General features: G+C 50.4%; 1 protein-coding gene across 1 annotated transcript in view; it reads left to right on the top strand.

Annotated features, from left to right (window-relative positions):
- The window catches only part of Zfhx3 (zinc finger homeobox 3), a 231367-nt gene that overhangs the window by 68139 nt on the left and 144033 nt on the right, over positions 1-19195 (top strand). The window contains 3 exon segments of the mRNA XM_015496138.2: positions 5952-6212; positions 6214-8696; positions 13870-14366. Of these exon segments, the coding sequence (XP_015351624.1) occupies positions 5998-6212; positions 6214-8696; positions 13870-14366 (3195 nt within the window). The 5' untranslated portion in view covers positions 5952-5997.

Raw genomic sequence — 19195 nt, 5'->3', positions numbered from 1 at the left:
TTTGAGAAAGATTTTCATTTATTTTGAACTGAACTCTTAATTCCCTAGGAATTCCTCTCATTCCTTAGCTCCACCCTGAAGCTAGGTAGAAGACACCGCATCTCTGTGTATGTGACAGGCAGGGTTTCGTGTAATTGAGTCGTCTTGCCATCCGGTGGAACTTCTCTCTACTGTGCTCTTGAGCTGTTCGCGGTCAGCCATTCTGAGATGTTGTAGGTATCCCTGCTACAGGATTACCCAGAGTGGATCACCACATTCTTCACACAGAGAAAATGACAGTGCTGTGAACCTGTTGATGTCCAGCAGGTACAGAGCACACCTTTTGCCAGAGGTTATGTTTCTTCTTTGGCCACCACGTTCACTTTGGGCTTCTGCAGAATCTGTAGTCAAGTAAAACCCCTAGGTGGTGGTTATTTTTGTTTGTGTTTTGTTTTGCATGAACTGCTATCAGTCCGAATCTCCCACCCTTTGTTGTTTTAGCTGACTGCCTGAACTTAAATAGAGGGCTTCATATTTATCTTTTTAAAAATTTCCTCTTGTTGTTTGGGCCTGCTCTTTCAGCTGACTGAGGTCTTTTTTTCCCCCCCAGTCTTGGCTTCACCAATTAGCATATTAGTGATTCCTGTTACTTTGTGTGCTCTGTACGTTGATGTACTTGGTCTCATTCCTCAAGTAGCTGACTTAAATGAACAGAACAGACAAGAGAGAGTGTCCTGTGGCAGGTTACTGAACTCTCTAACCTTTAGATGATGCCATCAGCCACCTATAAAATCCTGACTTTATTATCTGAAGATTTTTTCCATCCTCGATATAAAGAAATGATAAATTTTGAGATACCTTATTAAAATTAAAAAATTTTTTTGTTGTTGTTGTTGTTTCTTTGGTACCAGGGATTGAACCTAGGGGTATCTAACCACTGATCCACATCTCTGGCCCTTTTTATTTTTCATTTTGAGACAGGGTCTCGCTAAGTTGCTTAGGACCTTGCTAAGTTGCTGAGACTGGCTTTGAACTTGCGATTCTCCTACCTCAGCCTCCTGAGCTGAGATTATAGGCATGCGCCACTGCTCCCAATGTTGTTGTTTTTTAACTGCATTTCTCAGGTCAGTAGAGTCTAAGCAAGGCTGTTTTCTGTTTCTTTTATGTGAGTTTTCTGAGTTTCCCAATTCTTAGCTGCGGCTGCCCTTCCCAACCTTGTCCCCTTCCACCTGTCTGAAGGTATCCATGTGAAGAAGTCCACTTGAGTCCTCCAGCATCACTCCCCCCAGGAAAGGAAAGGGCATTTGGGGGTGGGCGTGGCTGTGTTCTTTTACATTAGCCGTCCTGGTAGCCTGATCCTAGTCCAGGTACTAAAGGTTGAATGTGAACACTGGATATCACATCTGTTCTTGTCTTGGGAAGTAGACATTGTCCTTTAGGACGTACAACCGTGGGCAATCTCAGTTTTTCTGTCTTTAAAATGGGAATAAAAATAGCCCCCCTGTCACAGAGCGGTTATCAGGATTGAGGTGGGGTTGAGCCCACAGGCCTTCCCACAGTGCCTGACTCAGGAAAGCCATGGCTGCAGTTACGAGGCTTTAACTTTAAAAAGCTTTGGGAAATAAAGTCACAGAAGAGGAAATGAAGTCATCCATAACCTCCTCTCCTAGAAATTGCCATCGTAAAAATTTTGATAGAAATACCTCACGTTTTTATATGCATACCCATATATGCTTCATCCACTTAGCATCTGATCATTTTCCCATGCCCGTAAACAATTTCTTTGAAGAAATCATTTTTTATAACAACACATGGAGCTCTGTACACTATAACTTATTTAGTCTCTGTTTTTGCCTGATTATTTCCATCTTTTTTTTTTTTCCTGTTGTGAATAATCCTATATCTCCAAATAAGGTTGTTTCCTTGGGATAAACTCCTAGGATGGAGAAATCGCTGAGTCAAAGGGCTTGTGCACCTTCGAGGCTCCTGCCGTCCTGCGGGGGGTGCCCGTGGGAAGGCAGTATGTGCTACATCTCCCTGGGACGGGGCAGGAGTACCCAGAGTTTCCAGACCAGTGGTCTCTGGGGATACCGTGTGGGTTTTTCATGGAGGCAACAGTTTCTCGCTGTCTCTATTCTCTTTGTTTTTTCTTTCCTTCCCTTTGTTTCCCTTCTTGGTTTTCTGCCAAAGAGCCCCTTGTGAAAGGACCGCCTAATTAACCCTGTGCTAATTAACAATTTAAAATTACACAGTGCGACTGTTCATGTTTAATTCTCTGGGAGCCGGAGCAACAGCAGGGGCCCCCTCCCCTCCCTCATAACCGCCTCCCCTCGCCAGCCTCTGTAACTGTTGCTTTCTCCCCTTTTCTAGTCTTCTCCATAACTGTCTCCTTCTGGAAATGCCATAGAACTGTCACAGCACATCTTTTTAGCTCAGGGAAGGGAGAGGGACGCCTTGATTAACAGGGGCCCACGGGGCACATGGTATAGTTTTATCCTTCTATGAGCGCAGTCTTTGAAAAGTAGAAGTGAATACCTGCAAAGATGCGGTGGGCTTTACTGGGGGAACTGTATACACAGGGAGATGGATAAGGGGCGGGGTGTTCTTGATGAAGGTGTCAGAACTTGTCTTCTGAAGTTTCCAGTGGCAGATTTAAAGGCTCAGAAGGCAGGGGGGATGGGGAGAGGGAGAGAGAGGGACGAGGGCGCACATGTGTGCATATGTACGGATACTATCAAGATCCTCATGTGTCTTCTCTTGAGCATTGTCATTGGAGAGATGCGCTTTATTAAAATCCAACTGAATTCTTAAACAATGGTAATGAGTATAACACTGGGGGTTGCGAGAGCCCCCCTGGACATTTAAAGGGAAGTTGGGATGTGTTCAGTGGAAGGAGAAGCAGGCTGCAGGAAGGGTTGAGGACTCGTGTGTGAGCCAGGGATGGGGACAGGGCACACAGCCTGGGGGCCTGAGGAGAGAGGCGCGCGAACTCTGGCTGGCGGGGCTGCCTGTGAAAGCGCAGGGACCCTCTTGGTTCCCAGGCTGCCCTCTGTAACTGAAGATCATTGATTTTACGGGAAACCGTGTTTACAGACAGAGTGCTGATCGACCTGCCGAGTTGACTTCTGCCTCCTTAAGTAAGAACTACCTTTTTCTTATTGACTGGCTGATAAACAGCGAGCTCCGCGGCCGGCTGGGTGGGAGAGTGGTGGATGCCCCGAGGTCCTTGAGCTGCAGGACCGGGCAGGATGAAGAGATTTCTTCATGTCAGGGCTCCTGTCCGCCTTGTCCATTCCCATCCCTGCACCTCCCAGGGACTGGGTGGTAGGGCTAAGGCTGCCCTTCACTGGTTACCTGGCAGTACAGGTGCCAAGCACAGCTGAGCCAGACACCTGGCGAAGATGTTGTGAGGCAGAGTCTCCAAGTTTGATTCACATTTCCTAGGAATGATGTAAAAAAAAAATTGCAGATTCTAGTGGTAGGGGTTGCTGGGAGCTGAGAGTCTGCATTTCCCAAGCTCCCTACCGAGGACGGGGCTACTAGCCCATGAGCCACACTTGACTCTTTAGCAAGGTTGCCAAGGGTTCTGTTCCTCATGGCCACCAGGCGTGGAAAGGAAGCCCAGAGCAAGCAGCATGGATCCAGAAATGAAATCCTCCTTTCCACCTGTATCTCAGTGGGCCATCGCCCCTGTGAATGAGCAGCCCTAGTGTCACCACCACAGGGTCATGTCTTTCAGAAGTTGTCATAATGTCATCATGTCTTGACACTTTCTACTTTGTAATAAAAAACAAACTAAGGGCATTTTTTTTTTTTAAGTCTCAGCTCCTTAGCTGGATAGTTTATGGAAGAGGAGAAGGAAGAGAGCAGAGCAAGAAAAGCCCACCAATTAATTGGTAAACGCTTGCAGGTTTCTCTGGCCCAGCCCAGGCTGGAGAGGAGATTGGCTTTGCTGTCGATAAACAAGTCCCTGGTGCAGCATCAAAGCTGTTCTCCTTTATCAATCGTGGCCTCCCCTTCCCGCATGTTCCTGTAACTTACCAAGCATTTATGACATTGATTTTACAATTGGGCTGTTAACCCTCCCGCACCTTCAGGCCTGCCAACCTTTTTGGCCTGAGCTGTCAATCAGATGTTGTCCAGCCAATCAGGAGCATCCCTAAGAAGAGCCTCTCTGGATTCTCACCTGTATCCCAGCTAAGCCTTGAGAGAAGTCCCGTTGCATTTGCCATTGGATTTGGTTTAGTGTAGTCACCTCTGTTTCAGACGAACATGTCTTTTCCAAGGCATGCAGAACTTTGTTGACATGGAGTCTGACATTATAAATTGAAAAGTGAGTGTTTGTGCATGTGTGTTTTAAGTAAATCGTGGCACATTCTTCCAAAAAGTTATTTCTCCTGAGACTTCTAGTAAATATGACTTCTCCATCTTTTCCCGAGGGGGAGCTATTGGCTCACTGTGCAGTCAAGAATCATGAAAAAAAGAATGAAAAGATGGGGATTGCAGAGGGTGGAGGGAGACTAAGGAGCTACAGCCTTCATCTGCTGATGAAGATGAGATGAGATGAATGAGATGGTGGGTGGAGACGTGGCCAAGTGTCCTCCAAGGACAAGGAGCAGGGGAAGATGGCCTGGGATCTGTGGGCGAAAGATCAGGCTGTGCAAGGTGCTAAGTTGCTTGTAGCAGTATCTCAACAGAAGTGCCCCAGTGATGAAGTTGCCACAGGAGCCTGGTGGCTGGTGATCTGTTGCCTCCTTCCCCAGGGACACAAGGTCTCAAAGGGCAAGTTCAGATCAGTGGCACTTGGAAGCGGAAAAGCCCTAGGGCTGCAAGACAGCTGCTTGGGTAGCAACTAATATCCTAAAAGGCAGGTGTGGAACTGGGGCTTGCTGAGCCCAGCTGCTGTCTGGACTTGGGCTAAGATCAAGATAGCAAAAGCCACCAAGCACACTGTCAGTGGGCTTCTGCAGACAGGATGAAGTAGAACTTTCTGAGGGGGAGTTGCCAAATCGAGAATCTGGCTGGTTCTTATTGGAAATATCAAACTCATGCTTTGCATCTACATATTCTTAGTCTAAAACCAACCAAGTCCAGGGGGGGCTCTCAAGTTTGGGGTGGAACAGATGGGAATTTGGGGACCTGTCTTCTGCTTGGTGGTCAGAGTTGGCACTGGGCCTGTTTGCAGATTTAGCCCTTCTGTTTTACTGGTTAGGGAATGGGACTGATGCTTATGAGAGTCCTGCAGAGGAGGGATGCAGCCACTAGTCTTCCTGGGGACATTGTGGGGGTGTGTCCAAGCCTGTAGGCTGGCTCTCTGAACCTTGTAGTTTTCAGAGATCTTCTTTGCCAAAGTAGATGCATGGTCAGTAAAAGCAGCAGCAGGGATTTCTCTACATCAGCCAACTTGTCCTAGTTGTCCATCCTCTTTTTGAGGATGCTAAACATTCCTCCACTTTGTCCCTACCTGGTGTCCCCCTGTCCAACCGGCAGTGCAGTCAGCCCTGGATGACTGTGTGTGGGTCATCTGTATATGGGAGGCCCTGGATTCTGTGACCTCTTGTGGGGGCTGGAGAGGTAACAGCCCTCCTGCACTGTGGCTCATGGCCGGCCCTGACTTGAAGCTGTGCTGGCAAACTGTGGACATTTGAACTGGTCTCCAGGGGTAGAGCAGAGGGCCACCTGAAGTCAAAGACGTGTGCTCCTGACCCCTTTTCTCCGTGCCCCTCCCCTTGCTTGGACCCGGCGGTGATGCCCACAGGTGCTGCTCGCCCTCTGCGTGCTGGCCTGCGTGGGGCGAGGTCCCCAGGCCTGCCTTGTGCCCGGCTGGCCCTGGGCTCTGTGTTGTGGGTGTGGACAGAAGCCTCTTAGAGCGCTCCGTGTGCGCGGGACCTTAGCCTCGGCCCTCCTAACCTCTTTCCTTTCTCTCTCTCTTTCCCTTCTCTCCCTCCTCCCCCCTTGCCTCCGCCCTTCAGGTCCGATCCGTACTGGGTGCAATGAAAGCTCCACGCAGGCCTTACCATGGAAGGCTGTGACTCGCCCGTCGTCTCGGGGAAGGACAATGGGTGCGGTATCCCTCAGCACCGGCAATGGACTGAACTCAACAGCACCCACCTCCCCGACAAACCCAGTAGCATGGAGCAGCCCACAGGCGAGAGCCACGGGCCCCTGGACGGCCTGAGGGCCCCCTTCAATGAGCGCCTCGCGGAGAGCAGCGCCTCGGCCGGGGCCCCCGCNGGTGAGCTGCAACGAGTGCGCCGCCTCCTTCGCCAGCCTGCAGACCTACATGGAGCACCACTGCCCCGGCGCGCGCCCGCCGCCGCCCCTGCGAGAGGAGAGCGCCAGCGACACCAGCGAGGAGGGCGACGAGGAGAGCGACGTGGAGAACCTGGCCGGGGAGATCGTCTACCAGCCCGACGGCTCAGCGTACATCGTGGAGAGCCTGAGCCAGCTGACCCAGGGCGGGGGCGCGTGCGGCAGCGGCAGCGGGCCTGTCCCCTCGCTCTTCCTGAACTCTCTCCCCGGGGCGGGGGGCAAGCAAGGGGACCCTTCGTGTGCTGCACCCGTGTACCCGCAGATCATCAACACTTTCCACATAGCCTCATCCTTCGGGAAATGGTTTGAGGGCTCAGACCAGGCTTTCCCGAATACCTCAGCCCTGGCGGGGCTCAGCCCCGTCCTGCACAGCTTCCGCGTTTTTGACGTGCGACACAAAAGCAACAAGGATTACCTGAACAGCGACGGTTCTGCCAAAAGCTCCTGCGTATCCAAAGATGTTCCCAACAATGTGGACCTGTCCAAATTCGATGGCTTTGTGCTCTACGGCAAGAGGAAGCCCATCCTGATGTGTTTCTTGTGCAAACTCTCCTTCGGGTACGTCCGTTCATTTGTGACCCACGCAGTGCACGACCATCGAATGACCCTGAGTGACGACGAGCGGAAAATTCTTAGCAATAAGAACATCTCCGCTATCATCCAAGGGATCGGCAAAGACAAGGAACCCCTTGTAAGTTTTCTGGAACCAAAAAACAAAAACTTTCAACACCCTTTAGTTTCCACAGCTAACCTCATAGGCCCCGGACATAGTTTTTATGGTAAATTTAGTGGCATTCGAATGGAAGGGGAGGAGGCTCTCCCAGCCGGCTCTGCCACTGGCCCTGAGCAGCCCCAGGCTGGTCTCTTGACCCCCAGCACCCTCTTGAACCTTGGCGGGCTCACCAGCTCGGTCCTGAAGACCCCCATTACCTCAGTCCCCCTGGGGCCTCTGGCTTCCAGTCCTACCAAATCCTCAGAGGGCAAGGACTCTGGGGCAGCTGAAGGAGAGAAGCAAGAAGTGGGCGACCCCGATTGCTTCTCCGAGAAAGCAGAGCCAGCCGAGGAGGAGGAGGCGGAAGAGGAAGAGGAAGAAGAAGAGGCGGAGGAGGAGGAAGAGGAGGAGGAGGAGGAGGAAGAAGAAGAGGAAGACGAGGGTTGCAAAGGACTCTTTCCAAGTGAGTTGGACGATGAGCTGGAGGACAGGCCCCCCGAGGAGCCCGGGGCCGCGGCAGGTGGTAGCAGCAAAAAGGACCTTGCTCTCTCAAACCAAAGCATTTCTAACTCCCCCTTAATGCCTAATGTGCTCCAGACCCTGTCGAGGGGCACAGCTTCTACTAGTTCTAATTCCGCTTCTTCCTTTGTTGTCTTTGATGGTGCGAACAGGAGGAATCGTTTAAGCTTTAACAGTGAGGGCGTCAGGGCCAATGTGGCAGAGGGCGGCAGGAGGCTGGACTTCGCTGACGAAAGTGCCAATAAAGACAATGCCACAGCACCAGAACCAAATGAAAGCACAGAGGGCGACGATGGGGGCTTTGTCCCCCATCACCAGCACGCTGGCTCCCTCTGCGAGCTGGGGGTTGGGGAGTGCCCCTCGGGGAGTGGCGTGGAGTGCCCCAAATGCGACACGGTCCTGGGCTCCTCCCGCTCGCTGGGCGGCCACATGACCATGATGCATTCTCGTAACTCGTGTAAGACACTCAAGTGCCCCAAGTGCAACTGGCACTATAAGTACCAGCAGACGCTGGAGGCACACATGAAGGAGAAGCACCCGGAGCCTGGGGGCTCCTGCGTCTACTGCAAAAGCGGGCAGCCCCACCCCCGGTTGGCACGAGGCGAGAGCTACACGTGTGGTTACAAGCCTTTCCGCTGCGAGGTGTGTAACTACTCCACAACGACCAAAGGCAACCTCAGTATTCACATGCAGTCCGACAAGCATCTCAACAACATGCAGAACCTGCAGAACGGAGGCGGGGAGCAGGTCTTCAGCCACACCACTGGGGCGGCAGCGGCGGCGGCCGCGGCAGCAGCAGCAGCGGCCAACATCAGTAGCTCCTGCGGGGCCCCCTCGCCCACCAAACCAAAAACCAAACCCACGTGGCGGTGCGAGGTGTGCGATTACGAGACCAACGTGGCTAGGAACCTCCGCATTCACATGACCAGTGAGAAGCACATGCACAACATGATGCTGCTGCAGCAGAACATGACCCAGATCCAGCACAACCGCCACCTGGGCCTGGGCAGCCTGCCCTCACCCGCAGAGGCCGAGCTGTACCAGTACTACCTGGCCCAGAACATGAACCTGCCCAACCTGAAGATGGACAGTGCCGCCTCTGACGCCCAGTTCATGATGAGTGGATTCCAGCTGGATCCCACCGGGCCCATGGCCGCCATGACGCCTGCTCTAGGTGAGGCTGACCACGTGTTTGTCTGTTTTAACGGTAGGCGGTTCATTGGGGAAAGTGGAGATGGGCTGAGGGAGTCCAGTTGGTTTTTACCTCCTTGAGTTGCCTTGTGTAAAGTGGAGTGTCTTCCAATCAAGTCTTTTTTCCTCAAGAATCCCCTGAACTCTGTGTACATATGGAAGATCTTATGCACTCAACAGAGCTGATTGTACTCTGGCTACATAGGGCCAGGATTAAAATTTAAGTGTTTCCTCCAGTTTTTGGCTTATGGTCAACCTTACTTTCTATTCCCATTCTGTCCTTTCTCTCTTTCTCAATTTGAAAAATCGCCATAATCACTCAAAACTTTTGGGTTCCATTAAATATTTATTAAAACTTACAGGAAACTGTAGCTGGGACAATCATCTCAATAAGAGGAATAGGGACAATTATCTCAATAATTTAAATCGGGACAATCATCTCAATAAGAGAAATTTGAAACCGTAGCATACCTTATTCCAATAACCAAAGGCTGGTTTTTCTGCTGAACTGAGAGCTACCCAGAGATTTCTCAGAGTTCTCCTTGTGTTTATGAGGATCTTGATGAAAGAGACGTGTTCTTCTTTATTATTTTGGATGATGGTGATTAGTGTAGTTGGGAATTAATTGGGAATTAAATTGCCCTGGGGACATCCTAATGAGTGGTGTGATAGATGAAAAATGAATGAATTGTAAAGTTGTCTGTCAAAGAAAGCTAAGTTTTAATAGCAGTTGGGAGCTGGTTAATGGAGCCTTTTGCTGCCATGAGTGGTAGCTGTGCTTTAGAGGAGCTGGCCATAGTCACTAGTTTGTTAGTTGGCTGTTGCTGTAACAAATGCCAGAGATAGTCAGCTTATAAAGATAAAAGGTTTATCTTGGCTCACAGCTTTGAAAGCTTCAGTCCACAGTCAGCTGGCCTCACACTCTTTTGGGCCTGTGGTGAGGCAGTACATCAGGGCAAGCGTACAGGGCAAAGGAAGCTGCTTATCTCACAGTGGCCAGGAAGTGAGAGGAAGAGGGAGGCCAGGGTCCCCGCATCCTTTTCATGCGTACATGCCCATATGGGCCTGAAGACTAGGCCCCAACTCTTAAAGGTTCTACCACCCAGTAGTGCCACATACTGGGGAGAAAGTCTTTTGACACACGGGCCTTTGAGGGACGTTTATCCAAACCATAGCATCAAGTCTTAACAATTGACTTAATATATCTACAATAAAGGCCAAGGGTATATAGGATCTGGATGCCGAAAACTGGGTCTGTAGGTAGAAAGAGTCACCGCCACTTTTGTGAGAATCACTTCAGCAAGAAAGGTTACAGACTGGTTTGTGAAGAACAGCATGGTGGTTGAGCCACTCTCAAACCCACCTCTTATGCCTCAGTTGGGGGTCCTGCCTGATTTCCATTCCCTGACTGCTCACTAACCCTGTTGGGATCAGCAGCAATGGCCTGAGTTAAGAGGTACCCCATTACTGACATGGGAATGAGTTGTTCTTGGCAGCAAAGTGTGAGCAAGTACCTTCATTCGGAGATGGTTTAGGTGGATACCAGAGGGCGAGACCTCACTGGCTAGCGGGTCTCTGTTTGTCTGGTGTTTCAGTGATAATATTTTTTGCTGATGAATTATATTTGAAAGCATTCTCTTTGCTTTTCCTGCTTTGTATTCATTTCACTTTGAATTTGTGATATTTTAATCTTGTGTTCCATTTTGAAACATTAACCCGTTGATCCTTTATGATCCTTTATTACTAAATGTCCTAAAGATGTCTTACCCACTGGTTAATCATAAAGACAGAGGGATCCGTCATGTTCTTTGTCTCCATGCACCGTAGAAGATGGGCTTCGATGCTCTTAAGGTTGTTTTGTTGTTGGTTTAAGCCACTTGGTATTGGAGTTTTCTAGTCTAGTGATTTAAAATCTGGGGAGGTAGATCTTTGGAGTCAAGCAGACATGGAGGAGTTCATATTGGGTCAAACTGAGATCTGTTTCATTACCTTTAAAATGGGTAATGAAGGCTTGAATTGTGAAGGAGAGAAACAATTTTGCTTTTCTACCAAGTACCCATGACTCTGCAGTCCATCACGCATTATCCTGGGTATTGTGGTAGATACAGAAGAAACAGAGGAATGAATCCTGGTGTTCTAGACACCTGCGGGAGAGCCACACATAATTCCTGAAGAGAATAGAGCTCTTCTTTCCAGGGACTTTATCCAGCTCCGTTAAGAAGGGCCCTTGAGTTTCCAATGTCACCACTTGTCAGATGAGGTGAGTCTTTGGAGATATCCTGTGCCTTCCTTGGGCCACGAGGTCTGTTGAGATGATGACAGTCACAAAGCTTGAGTGGATGTGGGGGGTGACAGGAAGTGTCAAGAGGGCTGTAACTAACTGCGGCTGGATAACCTCAGTAGGAGAAACCAGCATATGCAAATGAAAAAAAGGTGTAACTTCCCGTTCTATCTGCAGCTCTACTGATTTTTTTTTCTCTTAGGCCATTTATAAAATAGCTCTAGGTGTTACTAGAGATCGCTGGGTTTTGCAGAAGGTGTAAAGAGGGGTTTTGTGAAATGTTCTCCTGCTTACAGTTTTATTCTCATGGTTCCTTACTTTCCGGAGGACTTTAAAGTTAACACCCCTTGTACTGGTCTCGTTCAGCCGCTCTTAGTAGACAGGGTATTAGACTTCAGACCATGTGAATGTCTTCCCAGACATCCCCCTTCAGCTGAAATTAGCACAGCACATTCCACTGAGGAAGGGGTCGCTTATGGGGCATCTGGGTGTTTCCTGAGTAGCCAGGCAGCCACAGAACACCTGCATGAGGCTCTGCTTCTGCTGTTCATCCTAGGATGTGTTTTGTAATCCACGGGCTTCTCTCAGGCTGTAGTTCCTGGTGGGCTCACGTGCCAGGGTGCAGATCCCCAGTGCTAAGGTTGGTTGTGTGGAAGGAGATGGTGCCTGCTCCTTTCCGAGACTATTCCAGCCGGGTTGAGAGTGAAGACCTGCTGAGATCCTACTCAGGAAGGGATCCCCTCCCAACTGGGTGAGGTTCCTCCATCTCATAAGTTCCTCCTAGCCTCATAAATTTGTGATTTGTGGGATCCTAAAGCCCTGGCGTTCCTCTGCGGTCTGTGTGAGTTTGGGCTTGCCTGTCCCCAGCTCCTCTCACCACTCCTGTGTTCTGTGATTTGCATTTCATCTTAAGAGCCTGGGATAGGAACAGGGTCTTCTTTTCTCTGAGCGTTCTAAGGACTTCCAGTTTTCACTCAGGCATCCAGCAAGTGACAGCTGAATTTCTCTTCAGAGCAATATTGATGCACTGAGGTTAAATTTAAAAAGTGGGAAAGATTTGCTGCTTCAGGTGGTTGGCATCAGAAACAAATATATGTTTGCTCCTTGTCTTACCCTCTGGGCAGTTTCTGCTTTAACTAAACACCGTGCATGTTATGTGAATGTTGCCTGGCCTTTGTACCCATTAAGGGATAGAGTGGGCTTTTTTTTTTTTCTTTTTCCTTTTTTCCTTTTTCTCTCTTGTCCTAAAAAGAATGTCATAGTTATGGCTCCTCTCATCAGGAGAGATGGCAAAAGAGACAGCAAGCAGGAGGCTTCCTAAGCCTTCCGGAATGCATGTGCGAAGATTTCTGTGGCTTGCTAGAATGTTCACAGGCTTCAAATGCTTCCGGTCTTGCTTAGTGGAGCCTGCGCTGATCTTTTCACGTGAGGTACCCTGAGTTGTGTAAATAAGAAAATCGTTTGGGGAAAAAAAAAATCTTTTCTTTGATGAACCACTAACTTGGATTCTAATCAGTCATTAAAAAAATAAATAAATAACCTCAGCCCAACCGCATGTAAAAGGTCAAGTTTAAATATCAGTTGGGGTTTGGGGGCAGACCTCATAGCTCAAGTGTGCTATTGTATTTAGGGGGAGAGGCAGAAAATAGAAGCCGATGCTCACCTCTCTGGGTGACTGTGTGCTTCTAAGCCCTGGAGGGCAGGCAGTTCTTTCTAGGTCTTTCTCTGATGTAAATAAGAGCTTCCTGTATTCACTTACCACCAGTAAAGGTGAGCTGATCCCAGGTGATGTGGGGCAGTGATGGACTGAGAAGGAACCTGGGTGGAGACGGAGGAAGGGGTCTTTCTCAGACCCCTTTCAGGGACTGGGAGCTGACCTTGGAGTTTTCACTGCCCATATCAACCTGCTTCCTGAACATGTATTATTTTGGCTCTTTTTGAGCCCATCTGGCATAGCAAATATTTGGGAATTGGTATAGTGGGCTAGGCACTGGGTAGAGGGTCAACGAGGATAAGGCTGCCCCCTGAAAGGGAGGCCAGCTGTTATGTGGCTCTGTATGTGATCATCCACGACTGACAAAGAGAACATGATGTGGCCTAGAGTAGACCTACGTTTTTCATGGTGCAAAAGCTCAGACAAGGGAGATTGCCTAGTGGTAAGGTGGGAGAGGGACTGGCAGCATTGTCTAACAGGTAGGATATTGACTGGAGGAGCTGGTGAAGCCTAGAGATCATTCCTGAAATCTTCACTTTAGAGCTGTGTCATGCAGTACGGGGGCCACTAGCCATGTGTGGCTTTCTACATTTACATTAGTTACAATTAGGAATTCTTTTCCTTGATGGCACTAGCCACTTTGCAAGTGTTCCTTAGCCACACAGGGCTGATGACTGTGCCTGGGACCACGTGCTTATGAAACAGTTAGTTCCTTGATTGCAGAAAGTTACGTTAGAGCTGCTTTAGATAAATCCCAGGCCCCATTGGGATTGGACATAGGCTTGGGTCATGGGTTGCAGCTGTACTGTTTTCTAGTTCTAGAGGGTCTTATGTTATACCCACTGAATGACACTGATGTCTGACTTTCCCTGGATCCTGAGAGAGGGGATGAATGGGGTAATTCAAGAGGTGATGGTGTGCAACTTCTCCTAGGTCCTCTTTTCTTAAGGAGGGAAAACATGAAGGCTTTCACAAACCCCACAGTGTTCATAGCAGAGAGCCAAACACAGCGAGTGGACTTTGTTTTCCAGTTAGTAGCACCTTGTAACACTTGCAATGTGACCTTGCTCTCCTTGGATCCCAGTTGAGGGTGGCGGAGGGCTGGGTGGTGCCTCTGCCGTGAGCCTGGCCTCTGACTCTCTTCCTCTGTCCTTCCCACAGTGGGCGGTGAGATCCCCCTAGACATGCGGCTCGGGGGTGGGCAGCTGGTGTCCGAGGAGCTGATGAACCTGGGCGAGAGCTTCATCCAGACCAACGACCCGTCGCTGAAGCTCTTCCAGTGCGCCGTCTGCAACAAATTCACGACGGACAACCTGGACATGCTGGGGCTGCACATGAACGTGGAGCGCAGCCTCTCGGAGGACGAGTGGAAGGCCGTGATGGGGGACTCGTACCAGTGCAAGCTCTGCCGCTACAACACCCAGCTCAAGGCCAACTTCCAGCTGCACTGCAAGACAGACAAGCACGTGCAGAAGTACCAGCTGGTGGCCCACATCAAGGAGGGTGGCAAGGCCAACGAGTGGAGGCTCAAGTGCGTGGCCATCGGCAACCCTGTGCACCTCAAGTGCAACGCCTGCGACTACTACACCAACAGCTTAGAGAAACTGCGGCTGCACACGGTCAACTCCAGGCACGAGGCCAGCCTGAAGTTGTACAAGGTAAGACCGGCTCCTAGGGGCCCAGGCGCTGCTACCTCATGGAGTGTGAATGCGTGGAGACGGGGGAGCACTGGAGAGGGATGGACAGTCCCCATCAGGGTTCCGCTGGCTGCTGCATGGCACCCTGGCCCTGGAAGGGGCAGAAGGTTCCTGTCTTGGGGTACCCCATTTTGGGGGGCAGGTCTAATTTACCGCAGCCCAGCACTATCGTGTGGTGCCCCTCCTGCCCCGGCTTTCTTGACGCTTGGCTCTTCGTGCCCACCCTCCGATTCTGTGATGGATCTTTCTCCTTCAGAAGGCAGGTTTCCTGTTTTCCATTCTTCTCCCTTCTCTGTTTTTCTTTTCTGCTGGACGTGTCCCCGGGATGGTTCCTTCATTTACTCATCCAGCCAACAGGCAGACACTGAGCCCCTTCTGCATACCAGAGGTGCATACCAGGTGCTCTGAGCATGCACTCACGTCAGCGTATGCAGTAGACTCACGCACAGTCGCTGCCTTCACAAAGCGTCTGTTCTTTTTCTGGGGCGGGGTGGAGAAGACTGATGAACGCAGTGAGCAAGCCCTGCGGTAGGCTGGAAGGCTGCAGATATGCTGGGAAGAGCAGGGTCAGGGAAGGAGCCCTTGGCTCTTTATTTCCCCAGCTCCTGTATTTGATGTCCCTTTCTGTTCCTTCCCCTGATCACTGTCTTTTTCTAGGCTTCCCCTGGGCCTCTTGCCCCTCCGTCCTCTGTCCCCTTCCCCTTTTCCTGTCCACCCCTCCTGTCTGACCTCTCCCCCATCCTCCTCTGGACTCCATGGGCGGTAACAGAGGAGGAGGGGCCCCGGATACTGTAAATAGTCCTTTCAGTTGCAGGCAGGATTGCTCCAGACGTTTCTATTGATTTTCACTGGACTTAAAACCTCACCTTTTTCTCTAATCATCCCATAATGGCTTTAGTATGAACAATCAGGTACGAATTGCCATAAATCTCACCGGCCTGCTTCCACACGCCCTCCACTCCCTCACGCTCTCTTTCCATTTTCCTCACTTTTATTATCAGTCTCTCCTCTTTCCTTTCACACCATTGCTTACATCCGTGGGCCAAGGAGGGTCCCGTTTCTGCTGGGACCTGATCGAGTGTGACCCCCTCCTCTCTTCTACTGTCATTTTAAATGGAGACCCCCACGTAAGGAAGCCCTTCTCATCCTTTGTCCACACAGCTCTGTGCTGGGTCAGTGACTGATTCATCTTGCCGTCACCCATTCTCAGAGTGGTGGGAGCCCTTCATACCACAGACAAGCAACCATTTTAGGGAAAGGAGGAAAAAAAAAAAAAGCAAGAGTGAGGAAGTGTGGGTAGAATGTTCTGGAACTGTCTGCTAACTCCAGCTGTCATGTACTGGGAAGGTCTGGACAGCACGCAGCCAACTCCCGTATCTTCAGTGAGCAAGCGTCTCACTGAACTGGCTTAGTTTTATGCCACCATTGATAGAAAAGGCTCTTTGCAGTCAGTTGAAACTGGAGATCTGACGGGCCACGGGGTGGTGTGGACATGTCCGGGAAAAGCTTACGGAAAAAACAGTGGAAAAAAAGAATTTCCAAAGGACCCAACTGAGTAAAATTTGTACAAAGGGCTCAGTGTGGCCATTGAAGATTGTCTACAACTTTGATGAAGGGTCCTTTAGAGGTGGCACGAAGCTGGCCTCTTCCCTCCAAGGGCAAAGATTGCCGTTTAGGTTTTAAAACGTGCACGGTGAATTCTGCACGTGGCCCGAGGTTTGACTAAAAGTCGGGCCCTCGGCTTTGTTTTTGAAGGACCTGGGAACCAGAGGACTTGCTAAGAATATCCCTTTTGTCCCCCAAACCATGTCCATGGATCATACCCAGAGAGTCAGGGTGAAGTGTTTCTGGGGTGGTTAGGAAGAAGCAGTCTGATTTTTCTGAGCATCCTCCTGGGCCTTATTAGTTTCTATCTTGGTTTTTTAAGGTGGTGGATGCTCTTGCTCAAGATATGGGGAATGAATGGGTCGAGGGGTCTTAAGTGTTGGCATGTGGGTAGAGTCTGGGAACCAGCATCCAAAGGACAGATGCCAACATAGGGTGTCCAGCTGTACATCACCAGGGTGACCAGCCCCTCAGGCTCTGGGCAGCACTTCCTACACCAGGAGCCTAAGGTCCTCAGTGTGGCCGCATCAGTCATTGGGGAATGAATGTCCCTGCTTGCTGAGGCTCTGCTGGGGGTGCAGAGCTCTCCCACTCATTTCCTGGACTACACAGACAGCATTATCATTCCAATGCTTGCCCTGAGCCCATTTATCCCTCAGTGTGACTAAGACAAACTTCTCTTGCCACTGAGGGGGCTCCCTCTCACTGTGTTTCGTCCATCCACGAATTCGGGGTGGGGTTTGGAGGTGCTTTGAGAGTCACTTTTCCTCTAGGCCCTGGTGTGGCCTGTAGTAAATGGAGATTGATTACATGTTATTTTTCCTCTTGCTAATGTAATCCATTAGCCCGGCACATGCATAATCAGTTTAGAGCCCAGTTAACTGGATGTAATCGAGTTCTTTACTGTCTGCTAGAGAAACCGCTCCAGATGCGCTGACCCCGGGAAGGCACCGGGCTTCTTCTCACTCACAGCCTGCCTTACTTGTCCCTGCTGGGCTTCCCACCCCACCCTATCCTGGTTTCCTGGCTAATTATTTATGATCGGCCAGGGAGATTCCCCCCCAAAGTTGCTTTTTTTGCTGCACCCACTAAAGTGGCCTCCCTGCGGGTCCCCTGCCCTCTCCCATTCAGCAGAGGCTTTATCCCCCTCCTCTTGCTCATATTGGAGGAAACAGAGCCGTGGCCTCAGGAGATAAAAGCAGTGACGTGGCTTTCTGATTTACCATTTGAACTCATACCAGTGCTGGGGTCATTGCCCTTGATGTCATAAATGCTGGTACCCGTGGAACATCTCGCATCTGTAAACCTAACATCTGAGATACTCCAAAGCATGAGAGTTTTTGAGCACCAACCTCATGCCACAGGTGGAAAACCCCACACCTGTCCTCATGTGATATATCACATGAGAACACAGGTGCACTAAAATACTGTACAAAATTCCCTTAAGGATATACGTAAAAGGTGTGTATGAAACATAAATGAATTTTTTTCTTTTAGATCTGGGCCCCATCCCTAAAATATATGCAAATATTATGTATATGCACCTATCTCCAAATCATCATGTATGTGAAAATATTCCAAAGTCAGAGAAAATCCCAAGTCCAGAAACACTTCTGGTTCCGGAGCATTTGATCCCAAATGCTGCTATGTCAGGACTGAACTTTCTGAAAGCCCGGGATGATTTCTAATCCAGACGCAAGAAAGTGTTGGGCTAATCGCGGAAGCCTGGCGATACTATCCCTGTTGCCTGGAATTGTCTAGTTTTGATTACTGTGTGATGCCAGTGTTTAAATGAGATTAATATTCACTGTATTCTTCTTTCCACCTCCTAGAGGTAGAGCAGAGAGGGGGAAGGCTGGAGAGCCCAGGGCATCAGATGGAAGCTCTGTTTCTTTCCTCTGGACCCGCAGGGGACTTCTGCAGAGTGTTCATGATGGAATTCCTTGGGCTTTTTTTTTTTTTTTTTTGGTCTTAAACAGTGGCTGGCACTCATCCAGCCCCTCATGGTCATGTATCTGGGTCCTAACACTCACCATTGTGGGGTCCTCTGCCAGAGCCTGCAGCAGAGCTGGGAGGTTGGGCTCTTGGTCTCTGTGCTTAGTGACTCCGCTGGACTGGAAGTGTGCTGGGGAGAGGGTCCTTGGCTCTCCACCAGTGCCCAGCTCCAAGACCTCAGTTCCACCTTTTTCGGCTTTTACATGTGAATACCTCACTCCCCTCCCCACCCGCTTCATCCCCATGGAGATGTGGGGTGCCCCTGCTCATCCTAATGAGGACAGCGGCCAGTACTGACCTAAAGGCCTGTGGTGCGGGGCAGTTGCTGAGGCTCTCCTGTGCTTATTCTGCCTCCCAGTCCACGGGGCATGGATGGCGCCCTCTGCAATTTATGGTCTTTTCTTCTTGGGGGGAGGACGGGGACAGGAGGGCAGTTGGGAACCCGTGCACACCTGCCGGCTCTCGGAGTTTAGTTTTCACTTGGCTGGCTGTCTTCACCTGAGGGTCCTGGGAGGGGCAATCCATCAACTTCAGCAGGTAGATTAAGACCCCCACCAGAATCCATTACCCAGACAGTTCCCAGCTGAGGCCCGGTGGTTTGGGCCAAGACCCAAGGTTTCATGCTAATCTTAAATTACAACCAGAGAGGCTCGTCTACCATGGCTGTGTGTCTGGGCCGCCTGTGAGCTGCCCTGGGCCAGCAAGGCACGCAGGAGATGAGAAGCCAGTGTCTAAGCCACCTTTACTGGGCGGGAAGTAGGCCGTAGGGTTAAGGCATGTTGTAGACACACACACACACACACACACACACACACACACCCCCAGCAGCCGTGGGCTTCTACTCTTGACGTCCCCTGAGGAGTATGTGGTGTGGAAGGACACGAGAGACTCTCCATCGGGCTCTGTGTTCTCACTTCTTCCCCAGATGCACGAGAAACTCACTGGGGCTCACTCTCCCAGTAGAGCCAAAATACCACTGTGTGGCGGACGGACAAACCAGAGGACAGAAGCCATCAAATGATGCCTTGGTTTGAAATCTCCATTCTCCATCCCGTTCCTGGGTACAGTGGGAGAAGGGGGTGGGTCTTGAGGAGACAGCTGCACCCTCGAGGCCCACAGGCAGCCACTGGTGACCTTTGTCTTGCTCTGACAGCAAAGAGCACAGATCCTCCGGGGCGCCCCCCCCCCCC

This window comes from Marmota marmota, unplaced genomic scaffold (assembly GCF_001458135.2).
Source record: "Marmota marmota marmota unplaced genomic scaffold, marMar, whole genome shotgun sequence".
Taxonomy (NCBI): Eukaryota; Metazoa; Chordata; class Mammalia; order Rodentia; family Sciuridae; genus Marmota; species Marmota marmota.
The sequence above is the reverse complement of the archived record's forward strand: the minus strand, read 5'-3'. Positions and strand labels throughout refer to the sequence as shown.